This window comes from Haliotis rubra, unplaced genomic scaffold, assembly GCF_003918875.1.
Source record: "Haliotis rubra isolate DU_JTF1 unplaced genomic scaffold, ASM391887v1 Scf75, whole genome shotgun sequence".
NCBI lineage: Eukaryota > Metazoa > Mollusca > Gastropoda > Lepetellida > Haliotidae > Haliotis > Haliotis rubra.
The window spans coordinates 1418846-1442138 of record NW_025767468.1 but is presented as its reverse complement, the minus strand read 5'-3'; the positions used below and the strand labels follow the sequence as shown (position 1 = coordinate 1442138).

General features: G+C 42.6%; 1 protein-coding gene across 1 annotated transcript; it reads right to left on the bottom strand.

Annotated features, from left to right (window-relative positions):
* Window positions 1-8188: 8188 nt before the first annotated feature.
* Window positions 8189-22934, bottom strand: LOC124260068. The gene is made up of 4 exons (XM_046694317.1): window positions 22805-22934; window positions 10806-11042; window positions 9761-10018; window positions 8189-8647 (listed from the first exon to the last, which is right to left on the bottom strand). The coding sequence occupies exons 1-4, from the start codon at window positions 22869-22871 to the stop codon at window positions 8412-8414; spliced, it is 798 nt and encodes a 265-aa protein (XP_046550273.1). The 5' UTR covers window positions 22872-22934; the 3' UTR covers window positions 8189-8411.
* Between the last annotated feature and the right edge of the window lie 359 nt (window positions 22935-23293).

Genomic DNA, 23293 nt, shown 5'->3' with positions numbered 1-23293 from the left:
AAAGGGGAGCCGACGCTGTTCATACTGGACGACTGTAGCGCTAATCGAGAGATAACAAAAAAGAGTGACATGCTATGGTACCTGGCCTTCTCCGAACAGCACGCAAAGCACAGCGTCTGGGTGCTGACGCAGAACTTCAACTCGGTGTTGAAAGACCTCAGGGAGCAGATGCGATGGGTGGCCTTATTCCACTGCAAGGACAGAGATTCGTTCGAGGAGTGCTTGAGAGAGAACGATGTGATGAGCAAACTAGAACAAGAACGGGTGAAGGAACAGCTCGCTGAAACTAAGCATGCTAAGCTCGTGCTCAAGACCGACCAACCCGTGGCCTATAGGGTGTTTTAGCTTAGCAATGCTTAGCAAAGCTTAGCAAATGCTTAGCAAATGCTAAGTAAAACTTAGCGTTTAGCAGTTATAGTTATGCCTTATCTTGAAGTGCTAATCGTGTGCAACTTAACCTTCATCTCGCTATGTTTCACCTGCATCGGGTATTATATTATTAAAACTAAAACTTGCTTATTACATTATAAGATGGAGTGTGATGAACTGCTCGAACAACTGTTGGTGCCGCAGGATCAGAGTGATGACAAGCGAGAGAGACTGGTGGCGCTGGCAGTCGGTGGTAAAGCCAAACAATACTTTGGGGACTACACTCCCGATAAAATTCACAAAATGTCAGCCAAAGAAATCGATAAGCTGTACGCGAGATACGAGGCTAGACTCGGGGCCGAGATGACAAAAACTATAGGATCGGCTATGACCCAGATCTACACTGGTATAGCGTCGTACTTCCTTCCCATTCCCTAGGAACGTCGACTTTACCTGTGGGAGGACCTTGAGAAAGACCCGTTTATTGAACACGCCCTGAGCTCTGTCAGCTGCGTGCTGTACCACAAATACGGTATGTTTTTAGCCCCGGTGACGGCGGCGATTATCACAGCAAAGCATTGCCAATTTAAGGAGGGAAAAAATAATAGTAATGGTATCGTCAACGATGCATATCACGCCACTGTGGTCGCCAGTCTACCTGTAGGGTACGCTCGGTTGACCAAAATGGTGCTTAAACAACCGACTATCAAGCTAGATTTCAACCTGCAGGATATGGGCATGCTCATAATGAACCTGGGTATGGCGATGGCCACCAAGGACATCCTCGTAAAACAAGGGGTCATACCGGAAAATATTTTGAAATAAATGTAACTATATATAGGATGGCTACGATCGCCATGATGGTCGGCGGGGCGTTAGTAAACGCCCTGGCATTTTCCGGGAGTAATTTCCTCTTCTCGAAACTACGGGAGTCGAACGCGGCCGAGGTAGAAGCAGAACCGAAATGTCACGACATAGCCGTGGAGTAACTACAAGCCACGCAAGCCAAGTACACAAAGAAACGTATACAGAGGATCGATTACATTAACGAACAACTCCAGCGTGAGAACCATGCCGTTAAAACGTTCCATGATGTCGACGACACAGCGAGAGAATTATACCTGCTAACCGGTAACCAGCTAGAACCACTCCATAAGCCCACACTCACGCAGTACTACACACCATCCCCGGGGCAAAAGGACCGGGAATTGATCTTCATCGCGCTGGGTCTAGCAGCGACTGCATTGGTTGTAAAGCAATTAGACTAAGTCCCCATATGAGTATACCAAAGATGAGACCTGCCCCGTACCGATGCCAGTACATACTTAGGGGGAAGACCGAGACCTGCGGTAGGAAATGTAGGATGGAGGGGTACTGCTGTTTTCATAAGAGGTGTTTCATAAACTACACGTGTTCCGTGTGCGGTATTGGAGTGAAATGTCACTACTGTTTATGTAAAGCCCACGGGGCAAACGTAGTCAGGCACCAGCTTATCTACGAGAAGAAAAAGGACTACATAAACGAATGTAGGCGCCTCCTTAGTATGGAGGTGTAATTTTTTAATGGTTACCCAATTAGAAACTGTGTACACCTAGGTATAATAATGTCTGCGTTCATACGAATTCCACCCCCGGCTTTTGGCCTGAGAAGCTGGTTGATGTTTCCGGGTAAATGTAGTATTGATAGCAAACTCTAAGAGGAAATAAACGAATTGGGCCACATCAACTTTCAAATGATTGTTACTACAAATCTGGATGTCGTCAGAGAACAAGTATTGACTGAATCAGCTAATATATATACGTGTATCCCCGACGTTCTGGAAATAATAAAACGGGAAAGCTATCCTGAGCCTAGAATCGATACGGTTATTCTAAATATAGCGCTGGAGGAGTTACCTCCCTTGTTGACAGCCAATTAGAGATTGTAACACATAGGTATAACAATCCCTACTGTCCGAGAGCTCAAGCAGATTGCGAGAGAACGAGGTGTAGTGGGTTACTCCCGAATGAGGAAACCAGAGTTGTTGAAATTACTTAACATACAACCCCCTCCCACGGTAAAACAACTAAAACTCCGAGCGAAAGAGCTGGGGTTGACGGGTTATTCCCACCTGGGGAAAGCGGCTGAACGACCCCGTACGTCCCCACACTGTGAAACAACTCAAACAGAAAGCCCGCGAGCTGGGGTTAGTAGGTTATTCTCGTATGAGGAAAGCCGACCTAATTGAACTATTGCGTCAGAATAAAGCTGTTGATCTAGAGTTCATGCGCACTGAGCTCGCTGTAGGTAACTATCTGAGAGGCTGGTGCATGCATGTTGATAAGAACAAAGACATCGCCGACGTCAAGCCTCTAATCGCTGATAAAGTTAATGAGGAACTAAATGATTTGGGAAGTATAACGTTTCAAATCGCAGTGAAAATGTCACACGATAAACAGCAGAATGGGGGGTCATTGACTACGTTCAGCCTTACTTCCGGGATAAACAAGAAGTCGTGACTCATACCGAGACTATAGACGAGTCAATCGATATCAGTTTTCAGCAGATACGAGAATACCTAGAACGCTACACACATGGGTTCCGGGTGGTCGTGGATAAAATCGATAAGGTCTATCTAGACATACCTAACTACGTACCATTCAGAGTGGGGTCGTACCTAGACTTGCCCCCCTACTACAAAGCAAAACAGGCCATAGTCAACATCAAGAATAGAGGAGACGATTGCATGAGGTTAGCTATCAGGTCTGCCTTGTTTCCAGCTGACACTAATTCGAACAGGCCTTCTAGCTATCCCCAAGACGATGGGCTCAACTGGGATGGTATAGCCGAACCCACCCCCATATCCCAGATCGCTAAAAATAGAAAAACAGAATGATGGCATAGCCATAAACGTCTTAGGGCACAAAGGCAACACAACGGTCGTGCACAGGGTCAGTCCAATGTTGGGTCGCCGCGTGGTCAATATATTCATGATCCAGCAAGGTGATAAGTATCACTACACGTGGATAAAACACCTCAGCAGGCTGTTGCACGACCAGTCGAAACACGTTGGGAAAAACACTTTTGCGAACGATGCCTGCACGGTTTCAGCTGACCCACCCTGCTGGAATCCCACCGTGACGATTGCCAAGGTGTGGGGCAGACGGCCATACGTGTCGACATGCCCAAGGAAGGCGACAATATCCTAAAATTCGACAACCACAAGAACCAGATGCCTGTACCTTACATCTACGACGACTTCGAAGCCTTGGTCAAACCCGTTGAGGCTGCCGCCGGCAGGGCCACACAAAAAACACAGGAGCACGAGGCCTGTGTGTTTGGATAAGTGGTCGTCCGATGTGATGGGGAAACGAAAGCTCCCGTAGTGTACAGGGGTCCCGACGCGGCTGAAAAGTTTCTAAAGTGTTTGCAGGAGGAAGAGAAAACTATCAGGAATGCACTGTACACAGTCGCTCCCATGCGTATGACTCAAGCCGACCAGCTAGCTCACGGCTGCAGCACTCACTGTCATGTATGTGATAAACCACTGAGCGGCGGTGATAAACCGCTGAATGGCGATTCGGTGAGAGATCACTGCCATGTCACCGGTAAGTATAGAGGCGCCGCTCACAACGCGTGCAACCTCAAGCTCAGAATCAACCCCAAGACAATAAACATCCCTGTGGTCTTCCACAACTTGAGAGGGTACGACTCTCACTTGATCATGCAGGCCATCGCGAGGGTTGACGGCAACCTGACGTGCATCCCCAACAACATGGAGAGATACATCTCCTTCTTCCTGAACGGCCTGAGGTTCATCGACTCGGTTCAGTTCCTCCTGTCCTCACTCGACAGTCTGGTCAAGGCCAACGGTACCTTCCCCATCACTGATCGATACACCGATGCCAAGACTCGACCCCTGCTGATGAAGAAGGGTGTGTACCCCTACGAGTACATGGATGGCTGGGCCAAGTTCGCTGAGACCCGACTGCCCCCCCATCGGCCGATTTTACAGCAACCTGACCGACTCGACAATCACCTAAGATGATTACTCGCACGCGATTAACGTATGGAATAAACTGGGCTGTAAGAATCTGGGTGACTACCACGACCTGTACTTGAGAACAGACGTACTCCTGCTAGCCGACGTGTTTGAGACGTTTAGGAGGACGTGTTTTAAGCAGTATCAACTCGACCCCGCATGGTACTACACCAGCCCAGGTCTATCTTGGGATGCCTTGCTGAAGAAAACCGGAGTTAAGCTGGAATTGCTCACCGATTACGACATGAACTTGTTCATTGAGAAAGGCTTGAGAGGCGGGATCTCCATGGCTGCCAAACGCTACGCAAAAGCCAATTATCAATACGTGAAGGGCTACGACTCGAGCAAGCCAACCACTCACATCCTCTACCTCAACGCCAACAACCTGTATGGCTGGGCCATGAGCCAGTATCTACCCACAGGGGGATTCGAATGGGCATCATCCGATATCGATGTTATGAGCATCGCGCCAGATTCGAACAAAGGTTATATCCTCGAAGTGGACTTGGAATACCCCAAGGCATTGCACACATCGCACAACAGCTACCCCCTGGCCCCCGAACGTTTGAGGGTTAACCCAGACTGGATGTCCGAGAACCAACATAACTTGCTGGGTGGGCGGGTGGCAGACGTTGAAAAACTCGTGCCCAACTTAATGAATAAGACCAAGTACATCGTTCACTATCGCAACCTACAGCTGTACCTGTCGTTGGGTATGAGGCTGACCAAAATACACAGGGTGCTCGTGTTCGACCAGAGCCCCTGGATGGAGCCCTACATCAGAATGAACACGGACCTGCGAAACCTGGCCACCAGTGACTTTGAGAAAAACCTCTACAAGCTCATGAACAACTCGGTGTTCAGTAAGACAATGGAGAACCTGAGGAAACGCGTGACCGTGAAGCTGGTTCGGTCGAAAGAGGAAGACAAGTTCAGGAAACTGATAGCCAGCCCGGCATTCAACCAGAGCAAGTTATTCACTGACGACCTGGTGGCCCTACACATGAAGAAGAACCACATCAAATTCAACCGGCCTGTTTATGTGGGGATGAGCATCCTCGCTTTATCCAAACACCTGATGTATGACTTTTACTACAACGAGCTCAAGAAACAGTACGGCGCCAGGTGTGAAGTGCTGTACACGGACACTGATTCCCTGCTGATGGAGATTCGAACCGAGGACGTGTACGAGGACATGAAGAAACGCCTCGATTTGTACGACACCAGCGACTACCCCAAGGACCATGCCATACACAGCACAGTAAATAAAAAAGTGCTCGGCAAGATGAAGGACGAGTGTGCCGGCACGCCCATAGCTGAGTACATAGGCTTGAGACCCAAGATGTACTCCATCCTGAAGGCCGACAATGGTGAGATCCGAAAGGCGAAGGGGGGTCAAGAAGTACGTGCTGAAACAACACATCAAACAGGCCAGATTCAAGGAAGCCCTGTTCAAGACCCGCACCTTCAGGCATCAAATGAACATGCTTAGAAGCGACGGGCACAGGATATACGGACTGACGATAAACAAGACGTCCCTATCACCGATGGACACGAAACTTTGGATAGCCATCGACGGGATCAACACGTACGCGTACGGGCATGAGAAATTTGAACCAAGAACATAGGTGTATATATAAATACCCTGTCGGGGCGACGTCACGGAACCAAAGAAAGTTTGAGGCTATTTACTACAGCCTGTGTGGGTACTGGAAAGGAGCTAGCGCCGTACATAAGCTGGCTAAAATGGCGCGAGTACCCCCGGACGAGGCCAAAGCGTGGCTTGAAAAACAAGCCCTGTGGCAGATCTATTTACCGGCACCACGCTATGTGCCTCGAAGAAGGTTCGGCATTACCGTACCCAATAGCGCCCACCAGGCCGACCTCCTGTTCCTACCCCACGACAGGAGGTACAAGTACGCCCTAACCGTCGTGGACGTGGCCAGCCACTACAAAGAAGCCGAACCCTTAACCGCGAAAGACTCGGCCCAGGTAGCCCGCTGATTCGAACGCATATACAAACGCAGCCCGCTGACATGGCCCACCGAACTGCAAGTCGATCCCGGACGGGAGTTCATGGGTGCCATGTCACAACTGCTAGCCAAGCACGGCGTCCAGGTCAGGCGTGGCGCTGCCGGGGCTCATCGCAGTCTAGCCATAGTTGAGAGATTCAATAGGACTTTGGCCGAGCGCTTATTCGGGCATCAGTATGCGAGAGAGATGGCCAACCCGGGAAAACGATCGACGGAATGGGTAGCAAGGCTACCTCAAGTGTTGTCGGCTATCAACCACGAAACCACTCGGCTCACCGGCAAGAAACCGGCGATGCTATCAAACTGAAATCAGTGGTGGCTGAGTCGGCTGCACCATTGCGTGGGAAGGAGGAACACGAAGGGGACACTCGGAAACGAGCCACCGATCCGATATGGTCAGTCAAAACTTACAACATAGATAAAGTGGACATCAAAGCTGACGAGCCGAACTTGTACTACTTGAGAGATGGGCCAGGGAGAGGTTCCGTTAGAGAGGAATTATTAGTCATACCATACGGCACAATGTTGCCACCCAAGCAAAATATTTAACACTTACCTTGTTGAGTGATTCACATTAAACTGTTTCCTCGAGGTCAACACGACATAGTGTCACATGATCAGGAAAGTGCTAGTTCGCCGTCATAGTGACACAATAGTGTCACGTGTGGCCGGGAAGTTAACTGGGGATTCAAAAGTAGTATATACAATGGCGGCGACGTCTAAGGGCCTGACAAAAGCTTTATTTATGAAATAAAGCTTTACAGCGACCTTTCTTGGAATTGATCTCGGACAATCATTGTATATACTACTCGCCCCTTTCCTAACCTCCAAGAAGACTCGTCCCCCACTCGATACTTGTTATGTGCGAAAATACGACAAACCAATCAGAACGCGCGTAAATGAGCACGGTGCTTTGATAAAAATAATCCCGAGTACTTAAATCGTTTATGGCATTATGTCATTGTTTAAAGAATCATGAAAAATATATATCGTCATATTGAAAGTACAAAGAACGTAGCTAAAAGGATGATGCTGCCTATTATAAAGTTTTTAATAAGAATCATGCGATTGACGATAAGAGATTCAAATACCATAATATAATGCCATGGAGGGTGAGAGATTAAAATACGCACGTGCGTTTGTTTACATCACGGCTCTCATGGGTGTCAAATTGAGCGCATTTCTAACGAACTTGCGGGCTTGTTGTGGAGATTGTACGTGCGCTTCCCAACAGTTTTAGGAAATATAATTATAAATCGCTACGAGTTTTAAAGCAATAATATTATGTCAATATATAACTAATTGAGTTTAATGTTTAACTTTGAGCTTATATTTCACTGGGGATATTTTTGTCTGACCTTTTCGGGGTCATTTATATTTGTTCAGGGTATTCATTTTAAAATTTCACCACGGGTATGGCAGCAAGGTTACATGAATGTTCAGTTTCAGAAATATTTTAAAATCATTTCTAATCATCTGCTTTAGGATCTAATGTAGCTGAAAAAAAGATTATTTTATTTGCATATTCAATAAAACAAATCCCATTTGATATTCTTAACAGCTGGTTATAATTACCTTAGAATATGTCTTTAACAAGTATTTTTTCTCCTTCTTGTAGTTGCATCAAAGAGGTTTAATTCTTTAAAATAAATAAATAAAACCCAGAACAGCAATACAATGTACGAGAGCTTCGGTGATATTAAGAGCCATTTGAATCAAACAGGAATGGAGTTATCGTTCTTGATAGAAGTAGTTCTGATGTTCATGCGCCAATATGAACTCCTTCCAGAGAGGCACGAGTCGCTATTCAGCTTGTCCCGGAATAACACGAGTTGGTCACGACTGGGAAACCTGGTCACTTTTGCTTCCTGTATCAGCTTGCCAATACCACCTCGTATATTATTTCAGAATAGACAGTACTGTAAAAACCAACATCCTGGCGAAAACTGTTGTTTGTGTCTTTAACAAAAAAGAAATAAGGCTGACATTCAGCATCTCTTGTCGAACCAAATCCAGCTGGGATCGTGAACTGGATCCGAACTTGGATTTGACATGAGTTCACAATGTCCCTTGGAACTATTGAGTCCTGCTTGGAAGTTGAATCCAAAGCAGCGGGGAATCTGGCCACACAGACTCCCGCATTGTATCGGTGTTCCAACATGATCACTGAGCGGCGTCCCTTCAAGACGGAGAGCGGGATTCTTCGAAAAGAAAGATCCAGTGCCTGCGAAAACAGAAGATGTACCATTGTTTATTAGCTGGCTGATAAGAAGTGCCGCTGGAAGACGAAAAAACGTAATTATAAATATATTCATATAATAACCCAAACCCTGATTCGTGCTGATTATGCTTTTCTGTATTCCCAGTATACCGTGGTCGTGGTCGTAGTCGCAGTGGTAGTCATAGTCGTAGTCGTAGTCGCTGTCGCAGTCGTAGTCGCAGTGGTAGTGGCTGTCGTAGTGGCTGTCGTAGTCGCAGTCGCAGTGGTAGTCGCAGTCGTAGTGGCTGTCGCAGTCGTAGTCGCTGTCGTAGTCGCTGTCGCACTCGCACTCGCACTCGCTCTCGTACTCGCAGTCGTAGTCGCTGTCGTAGTCGCACTTGCAGTCGTAGTCGTAGTCGCAGTCGTAGACATATCAGGTTGCCATCACCTCTGGATCTCCTCGCACATTATACAAGCCGTGATTTTACTGAAATATTCTTCAAAGTTGGGAAAAATTCACGTAATTCGGTTATTTGCATGTATATATTAATCGTAACGGAATTTCACTATTCGATCTCATATTGTCGTTTCCGCTTTGTATTACACATCGGTCCATACACGTACTCTGTATAGTTCTTCGAGTTATCCTAGGTTCGAAACAACCGCAAAATGATGACGAAAGAAGGAATGTACCGGGGCCAAACTTTCACTGAGTGACAACCAGAACTTCGACACAACTGTGTTTAACTGCATGAAGGAAGGCTGATATGTACGTTTAGGAACATCAATCCAGCTGAGACTTACTGTGGCGTGTGTCGAAATCATGCGACGACTCAGTGGCAAAGATCGGTTGTATAGATACCACTTGTACATTTCGTAATGCTTGAGGGACATGAGCTATTTATATACAGTCACACACCGTTGTGTCGAAGTAGAGGTGATGTACGTTTTACTCTGTTTTATCCGAGGTTCGAAACAACCGCAAAATGATGACAAAAGAAAGAATACGACGGGGCCAAGCTTTCACTTCGAGAGAACCGGAAATTCGACACATATAAGTTCGACACAGTAGTATTTGACTGTATTAAGAAGTGATGATAATAAATGTTTATTAACGTCGGCCCAGTTGAGACTTACTCAGACTTGTGTCGAAATCAAGCGAGGACTCAGTGCCATAGATCTCCAGTTCACAGAACTGCAGTGCATCATCATGGAGCATCTCATTCTTGTGTATCCTGAGGTACTGTCCTCTGACTCGCGACCCACAGGGCAGGACCTCCCGGACCCCCGACCCGACTGTCCCGGGGTACACAGCGCACACCTTGGCCACGGCTGTTGGGGTGGTACTTGGGTCCTCAGTGTAAACACTGATTGTGAAATTATGAAGTCTCCATTCTGAAACGAATTAAGAAGAAAGACACCCGTCACGAGAACCATATTGATATTACGTCATAACATGGCCACAACACGTCCCTGTTCTGATTATGGTTATATATGGTCGCTGTGTGGAGTTACGTCCCTTAGGCGTGTCAGGCAACTGTGATATCGGGTTCAAATCCCAGGTTCGCCCTGTTTTTGTCTTTTTGCTGCAAGACACAAATGTGGGATGGACGGACTCAGACACGGGATTATATATCAACGCTGAACATGACAAATATGAATTAAACAATTTAATCTGCATAATTGTCTTCTCGGGCACAGATATTTAAGACGTCGGGACTCAGGAAGACTAGGATTCAGTGACAGACGTTACGTATGCAGAATGCTTTATAAGAAGGCGGGGAATTATTTTTCATTTAAAATATTTTTCATTGACGAAAACAATAACTGCAGAATTTAACTGATGGACATTTTAGCATGATAATAGCTGAGGCGGTGAGGTAGCCTAGTGGTTAAAGCGTTCGCTCGTCGCGACGATTCTCCACACGGGTGCAATGTGTGAAGCCCATTTCTGGTGTCCCCGCCGTGACCATACTCACTCACTGATATAAGTTACTTACGATAGTGAGTCAGTGAGTGAGTTTGGTTTTATGCCGCTTTTAGCAATATTCCAGCAATATCACGGCAGGGGATACCAGAAATGGGCTTCACACATTGTACCCATGTTGGGAATCGAACCCGGGTCTTCGGCGTGAAGAGCGAACGCTTTAACCACTAGGCTACCCCTCCGCCCCTTACTTACGAAAAGCATCCGCTCGATTAGTAACTGCGACAACCTCTACACAATATTGTGATTGGAGGTTAATTTGCCACCACGGAAGAGGGTCTGTTCGAGTGTTCTTTCCATACACGCATGAGTTGCCACTGAAGAACACTGGATTGTCGTTGCCGTCGTTGCCTCGTTCAGGTACACCGCCATAGTCGTTGTGACTTGATGAAACTGGCTTCGACAGGGCAATGTTTTCACTCGCTGCTGTCACTTGAAGTTAAATAAAATGATAGATAATATAATGGGCCACATTTACATCAGTTTGAATGTTTGTTGTTTAACGCCACACTCAGCAATTTTCCAGCTTCATGACGGCGGTCTGTAAATAGACGATTCTAGAACAGACAACCCAGTGATTAACATCATGAGTCTCGCTCTACGTTATTGGGATACGAAGGAATGCATCAACAGAGTCAGCGAGCCTGACCACCCGATCCCTTTAATCGCCTTTTACGACAAGCTGAACACCAATTATTCTAACCCGGATCTTCACCGATCCCCATCTGCATCAGATATCTAGTAAAACGTCAGATATTCCATGGCTGGTTATAGGTTGTATGTAGTACAATGCACAGCCATCGGAAATCCGGGTTAGAACTGGACTCTAGGTCTTCACTGCTTGTCGTTTGAAGCGATTTGGATCAAGTAGACACTCTTGGTGAGTTGCTTGACTGCGTGTCATCGCACCCCGGAGGTGATGGACGTCAATCAGTATATGTCCCTCAGGACGCCGAAATTTCGATTTTCCACTGGTCACAGGACGCCGACCTGCGGTGTCCTTTGAAGGTTAAGTTCTGATTAGGCTTAATTAGGGTTGCGGATAATCCACTCCAGATGTTTTGATAAGGTGAACTCGTCGCACTAAGTGAGCATATCGCAATGGAACGCTATGGAACCACCACAACCCAGATGGACCAAGAACCAACCACCTGGAAGGGTAGCATTCACGTCTGAAGAGATACGTCGGTAAGGCTCACCCAAACATCCTCGAGATCGTGCCGTTCCAGTCACGAGAACAGTGAGTGAGTTTGGTTTTACGCCGCTTTTAGCAATATTCCAGCAACATCTCGGCGCGGGACACCAGAAATGGGCTTCACACATTGTACTCATGTGGGGAATCGAACCCGGGGCTTCGGCATGAAGAGCCAACGCTTTACCCACTAGGCCACCCCACCGCCCCGTCACGAGAACACCCCAACACGGAAAACAAGCTGATCCAGTACGCTGGTGGCCAGAAGCGTCCGCCCAAGAAGAAGAAATACAGGGACTTGGAGCGACGACTTGATGACATCCGTCACCAGCTCAGAAAAGGAACACTGTCCGTGAGACAGTTTGCTGATTCAGCATTCCACCTGTTGCATTTGGGTTACAATCTGTGGATCAATCTCTGTGAAAAAATGTGTGCTATATGTATCATGAATACGCATCGGATATGCGATGTATTTATTGTAAATGTCACGTATTTACTTATGGGAATCATTGTAAAAAAACCGTAAAAATCTGTCAACTGAGTTTGTTGATGAGTGCTTCAAGTATGGAAATAAACTGATAAAAATATAAACTTTTGTCGTCTTTTCATTAGGTGTGCTCTCATCCGCATAATCCGGATTATCCTCTTCTAACAACTCGTTGATCCTTCATTGTCCCCGCAATCCTTTATTAATTGGCAAAATGAAACTAGTCTCAGGACGCAAATATATTTTTCCACTCAGCCGTGAAGTTTGGTCGAAAGGTCGGCGTTATGAGCCTGAACCAATAAGTGTACCTATATGTGTTGTAGGATATTTATTTATTTAAAGAATATATATGTACACCTTACTCAATCACTTCAGTCCAAATATGTTCACTCTCTCAATAATTCGTGAATGTATAATTTAGACAAGAGATCTCAGTCAAAAACAATGATGTGTTTTGTAAAACAAAATCGGGAATTCCACGAAGGATAAAGTCAAAAATATCAATATTAATTTATAAAGAGATAAAAACATAATTCATTAAGATTTAACATGTATATTAATACAGTATACTCTTTTATTTCTCACAAAATATTAATCACTTTGTTCCTGAGAATAAATTATATATTGATTTTAGTTCAGGCGTTTCTATGCGTTTAATGATTTATGGACGTTTGTGAATATATCAATATATTGATATCATACCTTTACACCATGTAGCTGTGTGACTCTAAGTCGTATACATCACGGCTTTGTATATCTGTGATATTGTAATCTTGGGAACCAATTAAAAAAATAACAACAAAAAACCGGAACTATTTCACTGTTATTTTTGTTTAAAACAAGGCTTGGGCCGAAACATACCAATCTATTCCAACGTCATATACACAAGAACCGTTCTGCTGATTTAGGTTAATGCTTCAATATGATTTCAAAGCTATTTTACACCAAACGGAAATTCTGGCTATTCACTAAACATTATCAAGTCACAAGGGGTCATGAAAAAAGTTGACATATAATGAGAGGGTATGGAACAGTGTTGTGGGAAATGCTGGGTGAGCGAAATACAAGGCCGTTCCTGAGCATTTTTGTGTGAAATGTCAGCAGTGGCAATTTGCAACAATAATGTTATTTCTATGACATTAGGTGGATAAACTGATATGTGTTTGGTGAACCCAAGCCCTTTGTTAGCATTGCACGTGTTTTGGACCTAATAATGACCTTTCGAACACAACAGAGTGTTCGTTTTTGTGATTATTTGACATTGCATCGTAGTTCTGCTGTTGAATCAGAGGACGCCGAGTGTTGTGTACCATAAACAGGAGTTAAAAGCGGCAAGACAGCGTAGTTATGTTGTGTGGCGTTTTAAACATCAGTGACAGTAATTTTGATAAAATTATCGGGCCGAACCGTAGATGCATTCAGGGTATAGTGGAGATTTATCGGAACGTATACCCTGGAGATTATTGGGGATGGACCCTCATAGGACTTGCCTATTCCACGTGAGTGAATGAGTGACTTTGGTTTAACGCTGCTTTCAGTCGGTCAGCTTACTGTGGGGGGGGAAAGCCCAAGTGATTCGGTGTGTGAGTAAGTCAATTAACGTTAGTATTCTGATCAAAATATTTCTGTGTAAAAAGTAACAAAATCATAATTATTGTGAAAATATACCCCTAACCACTAGGTTTATTCCCGGGAAGGCCACTCGTATAAACACAGCAAGTGATGCGTGCAGGGATTATCGCTGTGGTCAAAGTTGGAGAACAAAAGGTGTTTCTTGTGATTACAAGCATCGGGGCAAGTGCAAATATGTAACGAAACGCAATATTCCAGAAGTTTATTACATGTTCGTCATTGCCATTATATACAATACATACATGTTTTTTTCTATAATTGTATAGAAATACTTTTAAAAAATATTTAAAAATATAAATTTACATGTCACATTTCAGGTTATCAATTACAAAAATACATAAATAACATAAAAAACATATACAATACATGCCTATCAAGAAATTTAGTTAAATGACAAATATAACATGTAAAATTCAGGACAGCTTCAACAGATGCGAGGCGGCGTCAGCGTAGTGGAAGACGTCGATGGCATCCGTCTGGAGTTGGTGTTGTAGAGCCATCAACTTGCGGTCTATGTCGACATATTTCCTCCTTTTTGGTGCTTGTCGGTTTGTACGGTTTCTGTACGGCTGGTTCTTGATGGTATGGAACGTTGGCATCTTCTCCACCAGAGTCATATTATGGTCGGTCCACGCACCATCCCTCAGGGCACTCACTCCCGCGTTGTACAGGGACGGCACTGGAGCAAGGGACGTCTTGGCCTTCATCTTCAAATCCTCAACGGTCGATCGAACCTTTGGAGAAAAAGAGACGGCAAATAAGTATATAGCTTATGTGAATGCCTCTACTTACATGAAAAAAACCAGGGTGAACAAATTGAAATTATCAGGACAAAGGTTTGAGTGTAGAAATGATTTATATAATGGACTTCATCAAGGTTCAATAAAGTTTATAGCTGTAGTTTCAACTCACTTGAACAATTGTTTCATCTCGCCATGGTTGTGAGGATCTGGGTGTTTGGTGATGATACCATTCACGGTAGAAACTGTGGACTTACAGTTCTTATCCACGCACTTCCATGATATCCAGTCGTCCTGTTTCCTCTTGCCCACTCGGTACATAAAACCATCCATACAAAGGTATCTACCACCCCTTGATGTTGGTATGTACATGTGACATATCTGCTGATTTGCCATGGTTGTACTGTCCACTAACATTGTACAGCATTTATACCCAGTGTATGAATTAACTCACTGGTACTTCCAATAAAAAAATAATCAATGTCAAATATCCTTGAAGTAAAGCCCACTTGTACTTCCATTTTTTCGTACTTTTGAGTTCTTTCCGCAGTCGAGTTCGACTTTTTAACCTAACCACCACAAAGGTCGTCTTCCCGGGAAGACACCAACCACTAATGTACAAACATCTCGTTAGTCTATAGGATAGGTTTATTGTGTCAGTGGTATCTAGTTGAGTGTACAGCTAATCCCCTGCCTGTTACCGCTTAATGAAATAGCAATGGCCCATAAAATAAATAACAGAACAGAATTTTATTACTCTCAGGCCGATATCATCGGCATAGGATTTTATCATTAGCCATAAGATTTTACAGAATTTACTGAGATGATTTTTCATAACAGATATCTCTTTTTACATGTAAAGAGTGATTTAAATTAAAACATATTTGGTCTGATTATAAAGGAAGCCGGTATATACATTGATCTTTTTTTCTAAAATATTTTCATTTAAGAATAAAAACTCATCACCCACATCATTTATACAACATACTTTACATTTTCTTTCATTTATTGGAATGGTATTCCTTCGCCCTCCTTCAACTGGTAAATGGTGGGATGAGGTACGATTTTGGAGAAAGGGGATAACTTTGTTATCTACCTAATTCACCATAAAGCATATACAGTGGGGTACATTTCTTTACAGGTAATACATTTCTCATAAAACATATATGTACATTTTCAATTTGTTTTAATCAACATATTCCCACATTTCACAACGGTACACGTCTAACTAATCGGAGTGAATCGTGTCAGTGGGTAAGACTAAGTTGTAATCACAGTCACGCCTGATTGATTTGTCAGATAATTGGCATGTCTGACAAATGGGATGTCTAACTTATGACAACATTGCCCCAAGGCTAGGTGAGACATGCGAGCCAGGTAATTAGCAAGAGCCACTGAAACGTGAGCCTTTGTTCTAGGGCTATAGTCCTTCCCATTCCCAGTATGACTACTCCCAATTTGACTACCCGTCAAATGCACAACCTGTTCCAGCCGAGTGGTTTTGAATTACTAGCTTTCTCCCCTCCATCAGGTAGACTGTTCCACCAGTAGTTCCCATTATGACTACTCCGCGTATGACTACTCATGAGCATAATTACATAAACATATAACGGAATATATATATATATACAATTATAACTGTACCAGGTTCATACAATATTTATTCAGCTAATTACATAGATAGATAGATATAGCATATACACTACATAGTAACTGAATTAAGAAGTATAATTGACAACTCAACGAAACTCTGGTACTTTAATATCTGGAGTCAGCATTCCTTCTTCAGTATTTTTACACAAATTGTTTCGCCACCCAGCCTGCTGCACGAACACATTCAATGGGGGATGTCTGTTGTCTCTGGAGCTGATCCTGCAAACGGCGGAGGCGAGCATCTATCTCTCTGTACATCCTTTTCGTGGGTGGTGCAGGAGCTCCATGATCCCGCTGGGCAATCCGTCTCCTGTTCATTGCCTCGATGCTCTTGATGGCGTCGATGAATTCAAAGATGTTAGGGTGACTGTGCCTGATGCTCTGGTTAAGTGAGTGATGAAAGCCTTCAAGATGATATTTGTTCATGGGCCGTCTGTTTCGGAATGGTTCCACACAGGGATGGAGAAACGTGCGTCATCGTCAACCCCCACACTCACAACGTAGTCCTTGAATGCGTCACAGCTTCGGATGTCTGGTGCATGGTTCATGGCCTCCAACCAGGTGTCTTGGACAAATTCAAGAGGTAAAAAGGGAAGGGCTATAGCAGATCTAAACAGGTCAGAAAAGTCCTCATTCTCTTTGTACGCTATCACAAGCCCTAGGTCCTGGGTTTTGCGCCACAAGCACTGCGTGTAATGAAAGTAACACCCTCTCACAGATGTGTTAGCCTTGAGAACAGGGTACTCAAAGTCCACCTGAATAGTCAATGGTTGAAGAGGTCTGCCAGTGGTTTGTTGAACAGCATCCTTCAGCACACAAAAAGGTCTATAGTTAGTTGCTCGCTGGCGATAAGGCATAAGGCAGAAAGCTAAGGGTATCATAGTATTGCCAATCAGAGAGTGAATCACGTACAACTGAAGCCAAAGTCTTGGACACGAATAGAAAGTTCCATCCATGAAGAGGACATCAGCCTGCTGTAACGCTGAGAGTGATTCATCCGTGGAAAACACTAGACGCAACTTGTCACCGTCTCCGTCTTCAACAGCAAGAAAGCGACGTCCATCAGATGTAGTAGTCCGTCTTCCGTCCAAGGTGACATCTCTACGATGTTCGGGCAATGCAGGAGTAGTCTTACTTCTGTGTCTATACAATGATGACTTTACACTGGACAGAGGTTGTGTAACAGCAGCATCATCAACAGGCAGTTGGCCGAGCTCTTCATTGTACATTTGGGGCATTGGAGTTGACTCATCCCTGGCTCTTTTTCTCAATGTACTAATTAGTCGAACTGTGGCTGGATTGCCGGGCCAGTGATTGTGCTCTCCGGTAACTGTTCTGATGAAATCTCCAGTTGTTGACAAGCTGCCTCTACATCTAGGAAGAACACACTTCCAGTAGTCAGCCACGCTACCAGACTTGTTCAGCTAATACCGAAATCCTGCATGCAGCACTTGTCTGGCTTCTCGATGTGATACAACCATAGCTAACCCAAAATCTCTGTGACTGGGTCTTATATACTTGTCGATAAATGTGACAGTTAAGACATTTTTTCAGAGTAGAGGGATTATCTTAGCTTGGGTTGTCGAGGAGTGATGTCCAAATACAAATTTGTAAACAAATGAAAGTATGGATGATTATCCGTACCTTTAATCAGAGTAGAGGGATCATTTTAGCTTGGTGTCTAATGTGGAGGGATTATGTCCAATTTTCAAACACATAACCTGTACTATAAGTTTACAAAGTTTTAATCCGAGTAGAGGAGTTTGTAGCCAAATACCAAAACAAACAATGAACTAGGATTGCATCCTGGGCAATACTGACGGTCTTCAGACTTCCCCATACACTTCCCGTGGCTGCCTTTACTTGTACTGCTTCTTTGGACGCCAGCTGGAGCGTCGATTTTAACTCTCGGAGTTACGGTGTTTGAAGTGTTGAAGCCAGAACACTTATTGTTTTGACTGTAGATCTAAGAACAAAGGAGCTACGGCCTGTTATAAGGGGAACTATTTCTTTGGGCATTGGAAAACCAGGAAGTGGCGATTGTTGCTAGATTTTACTGTCGCTTCCTTCAGTTATTCTCACTATTCACTTGGCGTCTAATCAGTATAGGAAGGCCCTGGGAGTCTCCCTTATAGGTTTATTTCAAAGAGTAGACAAACTAGGAGTAATTAGCTATACAGGTACAGTACATTATTAAGTGTAGCGGTGCTCGATTATATGTTTATGTTCATGAGTAGTCAAACTGGGTGTAGTCATAATGGGAAAATACCGTCTATATCTACAATACGACAATGCTATGGTCTATATCTACAATTGAAGATGTATGCGTGTGTTTGTAATACTAAAGCAAAAGAAACAACATTTCAGATAAATTAATTCAACAACAAAAGAATAATACTGAGAGAGAATATTTAGAGAACACCATACATTATATCTGTAATATGAGTGAATATTGAATATGCTCGTAATGTGTTGATTATGCCAAGAAACGAAATGAACTGCAGCAGAAACTCCAGTTATATTAACTTGAGGTGCATTGAATATATACATGTATGTAGTGGTGATAATCACTGGGAGCGGTTACTTTTAGAAATGAACCGGTGTAATGAGTTGAGAATGTTACTATTAGAGTTATCGTTCAGATAATCGTTTTTCAAATGAACGTTATATTCTCAGTCTTACTAGCAATTTTTATATGTACACGATTCTGTTTTCTTATAAACGATAGGATTTCGTTATTCATCCATGCCGGATCGTTGGTTCTAATTGGTACGGTTTTATCAATGTATCTCACTTTAAGCAAATTTCACTAATTGAGCATTTCCTAATCATGACCATTTTGTTGATACAGACTATGTCTCAACACACATATATGAAAAATGTAAAGAAATTCAAATAATACCATATCAATATATCCAACTTTAAAACAAAATTCACTAATGTCACTAATTGGGTATTTTGTTGATTCAGACTATGGCTCATTTGGACTAAGTGTTATCAAAACACTAACCCTAGTCAGCCAAATCCCACTCTGGCTATGTGAGAGACCTGTTTTGACAGAATCTGGCTAAGTGAGAGGACACCCACGTCCTATGCGCCTGATGCTTATATTCTCGAACGGTGCTCTAATTAAGAAACATGGCTTGGAGACATTCCCTTATCAACATTAAGGTGGCCCTATGTGGTTCACTTCCCAAAAGAAAGACCTCCCATAAGACAGACTCAATGAATACACTAATTAGCTGAGCCATGCTGTCAACCCCTATTTCATTAATAAACTGACCCCGAGTCACTACAAAGTATAGTAACAACACATTTCTATCTCCTGTGCCCTTCTCAAAACATATCATGAATCCTTTTACTGACCCATCGCTACCATGTTGTAGGAAAATAAGTCATAGGAAAGACAGTCATAAACTCAAAAAAATCAGAATTGATAATGTATTTATTCAACGTCACAACAATATTATCACTAATAGCACTACATTAATTTCTTTGAACCACATTTGAACCTAACTAAAATAACCTAAACTTAATGTATTTATTCAAGTATAATACACGTTTAAATAACTGAAATAGTGAAAGTGACATAGTATTTATAAAATACCATATAAACAAAGTAAATGGAGAATGGGACGTTTAATAATAGTTACTTGTCCCATGACTTTTTTGTTGTTTTTGAACTAATTTATGCAAATAACTGGAGAACAGGGTGGTTGTTTTTACTGAAGATGAAGGTGAAATAGCATTTATGAAATTGAGTATAAACAAAGTATATAACTGGAGAACAGGATGTTTTACAATAGTAATTTTTCCGATGACTTTTTATCAATGACTTTTTTCCTATGACTTTTTTTCCGATCACCCTTCTAGATGGCTACCTGTATGCCTAGAACAAGGTGAAAGGTGAAAATGATGATGTTCAAGTTACTTTCTTATAAGTGTTATCTGTGCACTGACAAACATATGATGTAAAATAATATGGTGCTTGGTCTCATATGTTTGATACAGGTATATGTATATAAATTATTGTTTTTTTATGAATTGATAAAACTATAGTTAATACCTAATGTTGTCTTTTTTATCTGGGCACATACCATTATTGTCAAGGGTTCAGCTTAATTAAGCCTTATGCAACCAACCATAAAATTGGTTGTCTTTTGGGAGGTCTGTCTTTTGGGAAGATACCCCTATGTCATGCATAAAGCAATCCTGTTTAATACGCATTTGTTCAATCTTGTGAGACGTTACATAATCTGTTCTAACTTCTTTCCCCATCCTTTACCTAACACCCCACGAGTAACGGTATGATACTGACTTTCTGACATGCATACAGAACTCACGACAGCACGGGGAATTAAGACATCGTGTTCGACTGGGTCACCCGTACGCCTGAGGTATATATTTATTTATTTATTTATTTATTTATTTATTTATGTGCTCTAATTAAGAAATTAAGGTGGCCTTGGGTCATGCATAAAACAATCATGTTTAACACGTATTAGGACGTTCTTGTGAGACGTTACAATAATCTGACCTAACATCTTCCCTCAACCTTTTACATCAACACCCCATGTGAACGTTACAAAATCTAATAATGACGATCAAGAAAATTCTTTCCTTCATACAGGAAATATAACTTGATTTCTCAATTAGGCCAATGGTTCTTATTTGACAGAGAACCAAAATTCTTTGCGTCATATAATGAAACATACTTCTGAAAACCCGGTGGGTGGTTAAGGACCAACATTCTTTGCGTCATTGCGTTTTTAATGAAACATACATGTGAAAACCCGGTGGATGGTTAAGAACCAACATTCTTTGCATCATTGCGTTATTAATGAAAGATACTTCTGAAAACCCGATGGTTGGTTAAGAACCAACATTCTTTGCGTCATTGTGTTTTTAATGAAACATACTTCTGAAAACCCGGTGGATGGTTAAGAACCAACATTCTTTGCATCATTGCGTTTTGAATGAAAGATACTTCTGAAAACCCGGTGGATGGTTAAGAACCAACATTCTTTGCGTCATTGCGTTTTGAATGAAAGATACTTCTGAAAACCCGGTGGATGGTTAAGAACCAACATTCTTTGTGTCATTGTGTTATTAATGAAAACACTTCTGAAAACCCGATGGATGGTTAAGAACCAACATTCTTTGCGTCATTGCGTTTTGAATGAAAGATACTTCTGAAAACCCGGTGGATGGTTAAGAACCAACATTCTTTGTGTCATTGTGTTATTAATGAAAACACTTCTGAAAACCCGATGGTTGGTTAAGAACCAACATTCTTTGCGTCATTGCGTTTTGAAAGAAAGATACTTCTGAAAAACCCGGTGGATGGTTAAGAACCAACATTCTTTGTGTCATTGTGTTATTAATGAAAACACTTCTGAAAACCCGATGGATGGTTAAGAACCAACATTCTTTGCATCATTGCGTTTTGAATGAAAGATACTTCTGAAAACCCGATGGATGATTAAGAACCAACATTCTTTGCGTCATTGCGTTTTGAATGAAAGATACTTCTGAAAACCCGGTGGATGGTTAAGAACCAACATTCTTTGTGTCATTGTGTTATTAATGAAAACACTTCTGAAAACCCGATGGTTGGTTAAAAACCAACATTCTTTGCGTCATTGCGTTTTGAATGAAAGATACTTCTGAAAACCCGATGGATGATTAAGAACCAACATTCTTTGCGTCATTGTGTTTTTAATGAAACATACTTCTGAAAACCCGGTGGATGGTTAAGAACCAACATTCTTTGCGTCATTGCGTTTTGAATGAAAGATACTTCTGAAAACCCGATGGATGATTAAGAACCAACATTCTTTGCGTCATTGTGTTATTAATGAAACATACTTCTGAAAACCCGGTGGATGGTTAAGAACCAACATTCTTTGCGTCATTGCGTTTTTAATGAAACATACTTCTGAAAACCCGATGGTTGGTTAAGAACCAACATTCCATGCGTCATTGTGTTTTTAATGAAACATACTTCTGAAAACCCGGTGGATGGTTAAGAACCAACATTCTTTGCATCATTGCGTTTTTAATGAAAGATACTTCTGAAAACCCGGTGGATGGTTAAGAACCAACATTCTTTGCGTCATTGCGTTTTTAATGAAACATACTTCTGAAAACCTGGTGGATGGTTAAGAACCAACATTCTTTGCGTCATTGCGTTTTGAATGAAAGATACTTCTGAAAACCCGATGGATGGTTAAGAACCAACATTCTTTGCGTCATTGCGTTTTTAATGAAAGCTACTTAATAAAAACCCGGTGGATGGTTAACAGTCTATAGGGCATAACCATTAATTCTTCCATGAGAATATCCACGAATTCAAAGCAGAAAAGTGTCTTGATTCCTGATAATAAAAACTTCTAACAAAGTCCCTTGCCAGTTTTCAACAGATTTTGCTGTCTATATGTCGGATAGTTCTACCTGATCGTAAACATGTTTTTGTCTAATGGAAACTTACCTGCAGAAACCAGGCATTCCAAAGTCAGCAAATATATCCACAGGTCATGTTTTACGTTATCAGCCATGACACGAATGATTATGCGTGTTGTAACACATACGCAACTTGATGCAATGCACAAACAAGCCCGTTGCCGCCCGTGTCTTGCAGGTGAAGACAAGAACGTCTTTTAAGGACAATGTGAACACTTGATGTTCTCTTGGGTATTGTTGCTTGGTGTTTGAATGGTTAATGATTTATTCGTAGGTGATAATGCTACAGTTTGTGAGTCTTAAGAAAAAAAACACAAGCCTCAGAGCCTTTATCAGAGTCTTCGTGTAGTGGCGACGCTTTTCATGTATTAAAAGGAGAATACTAGAAAATTGCAATAATTTGCTGGGTGAAAGATAAAGTCATCAGAAACATGTACCTAATTTTTAGTTAAAAAATATGTTTATTTATGTTTTACTCTTAAAATTAGTTTGTGTTATCATTGTGCATATTCCGCTG

What these genes read in the sequence shown, in the direction of transcription:
- LOC124260068 (XM_046694317.1), bottom strand. Translation starts at nt 22,871, where the DNA reads ATGGCTGATAACGTAAAACATGACCTGTGGATATATTTGCTGACTTTG. An exon ending in TAATCGAGCGGATGCTTTTC is followed by an intron (nt 10,019 to 10,805) that starts GTAAGTAAGGGG and finishes AATTCGTTTCAG; the next exon opens with AATGGAGACTTCATAATTTC. An exon ending in TGATTTCGACACAAGTCTGA is followed by an intron (nt 8,648 to 9,760) that starts GTAAGTCTCAAC and finishes CTGTTTTCGCAG; the next exon opens with GCACTGGATCTTTCTTTTCG.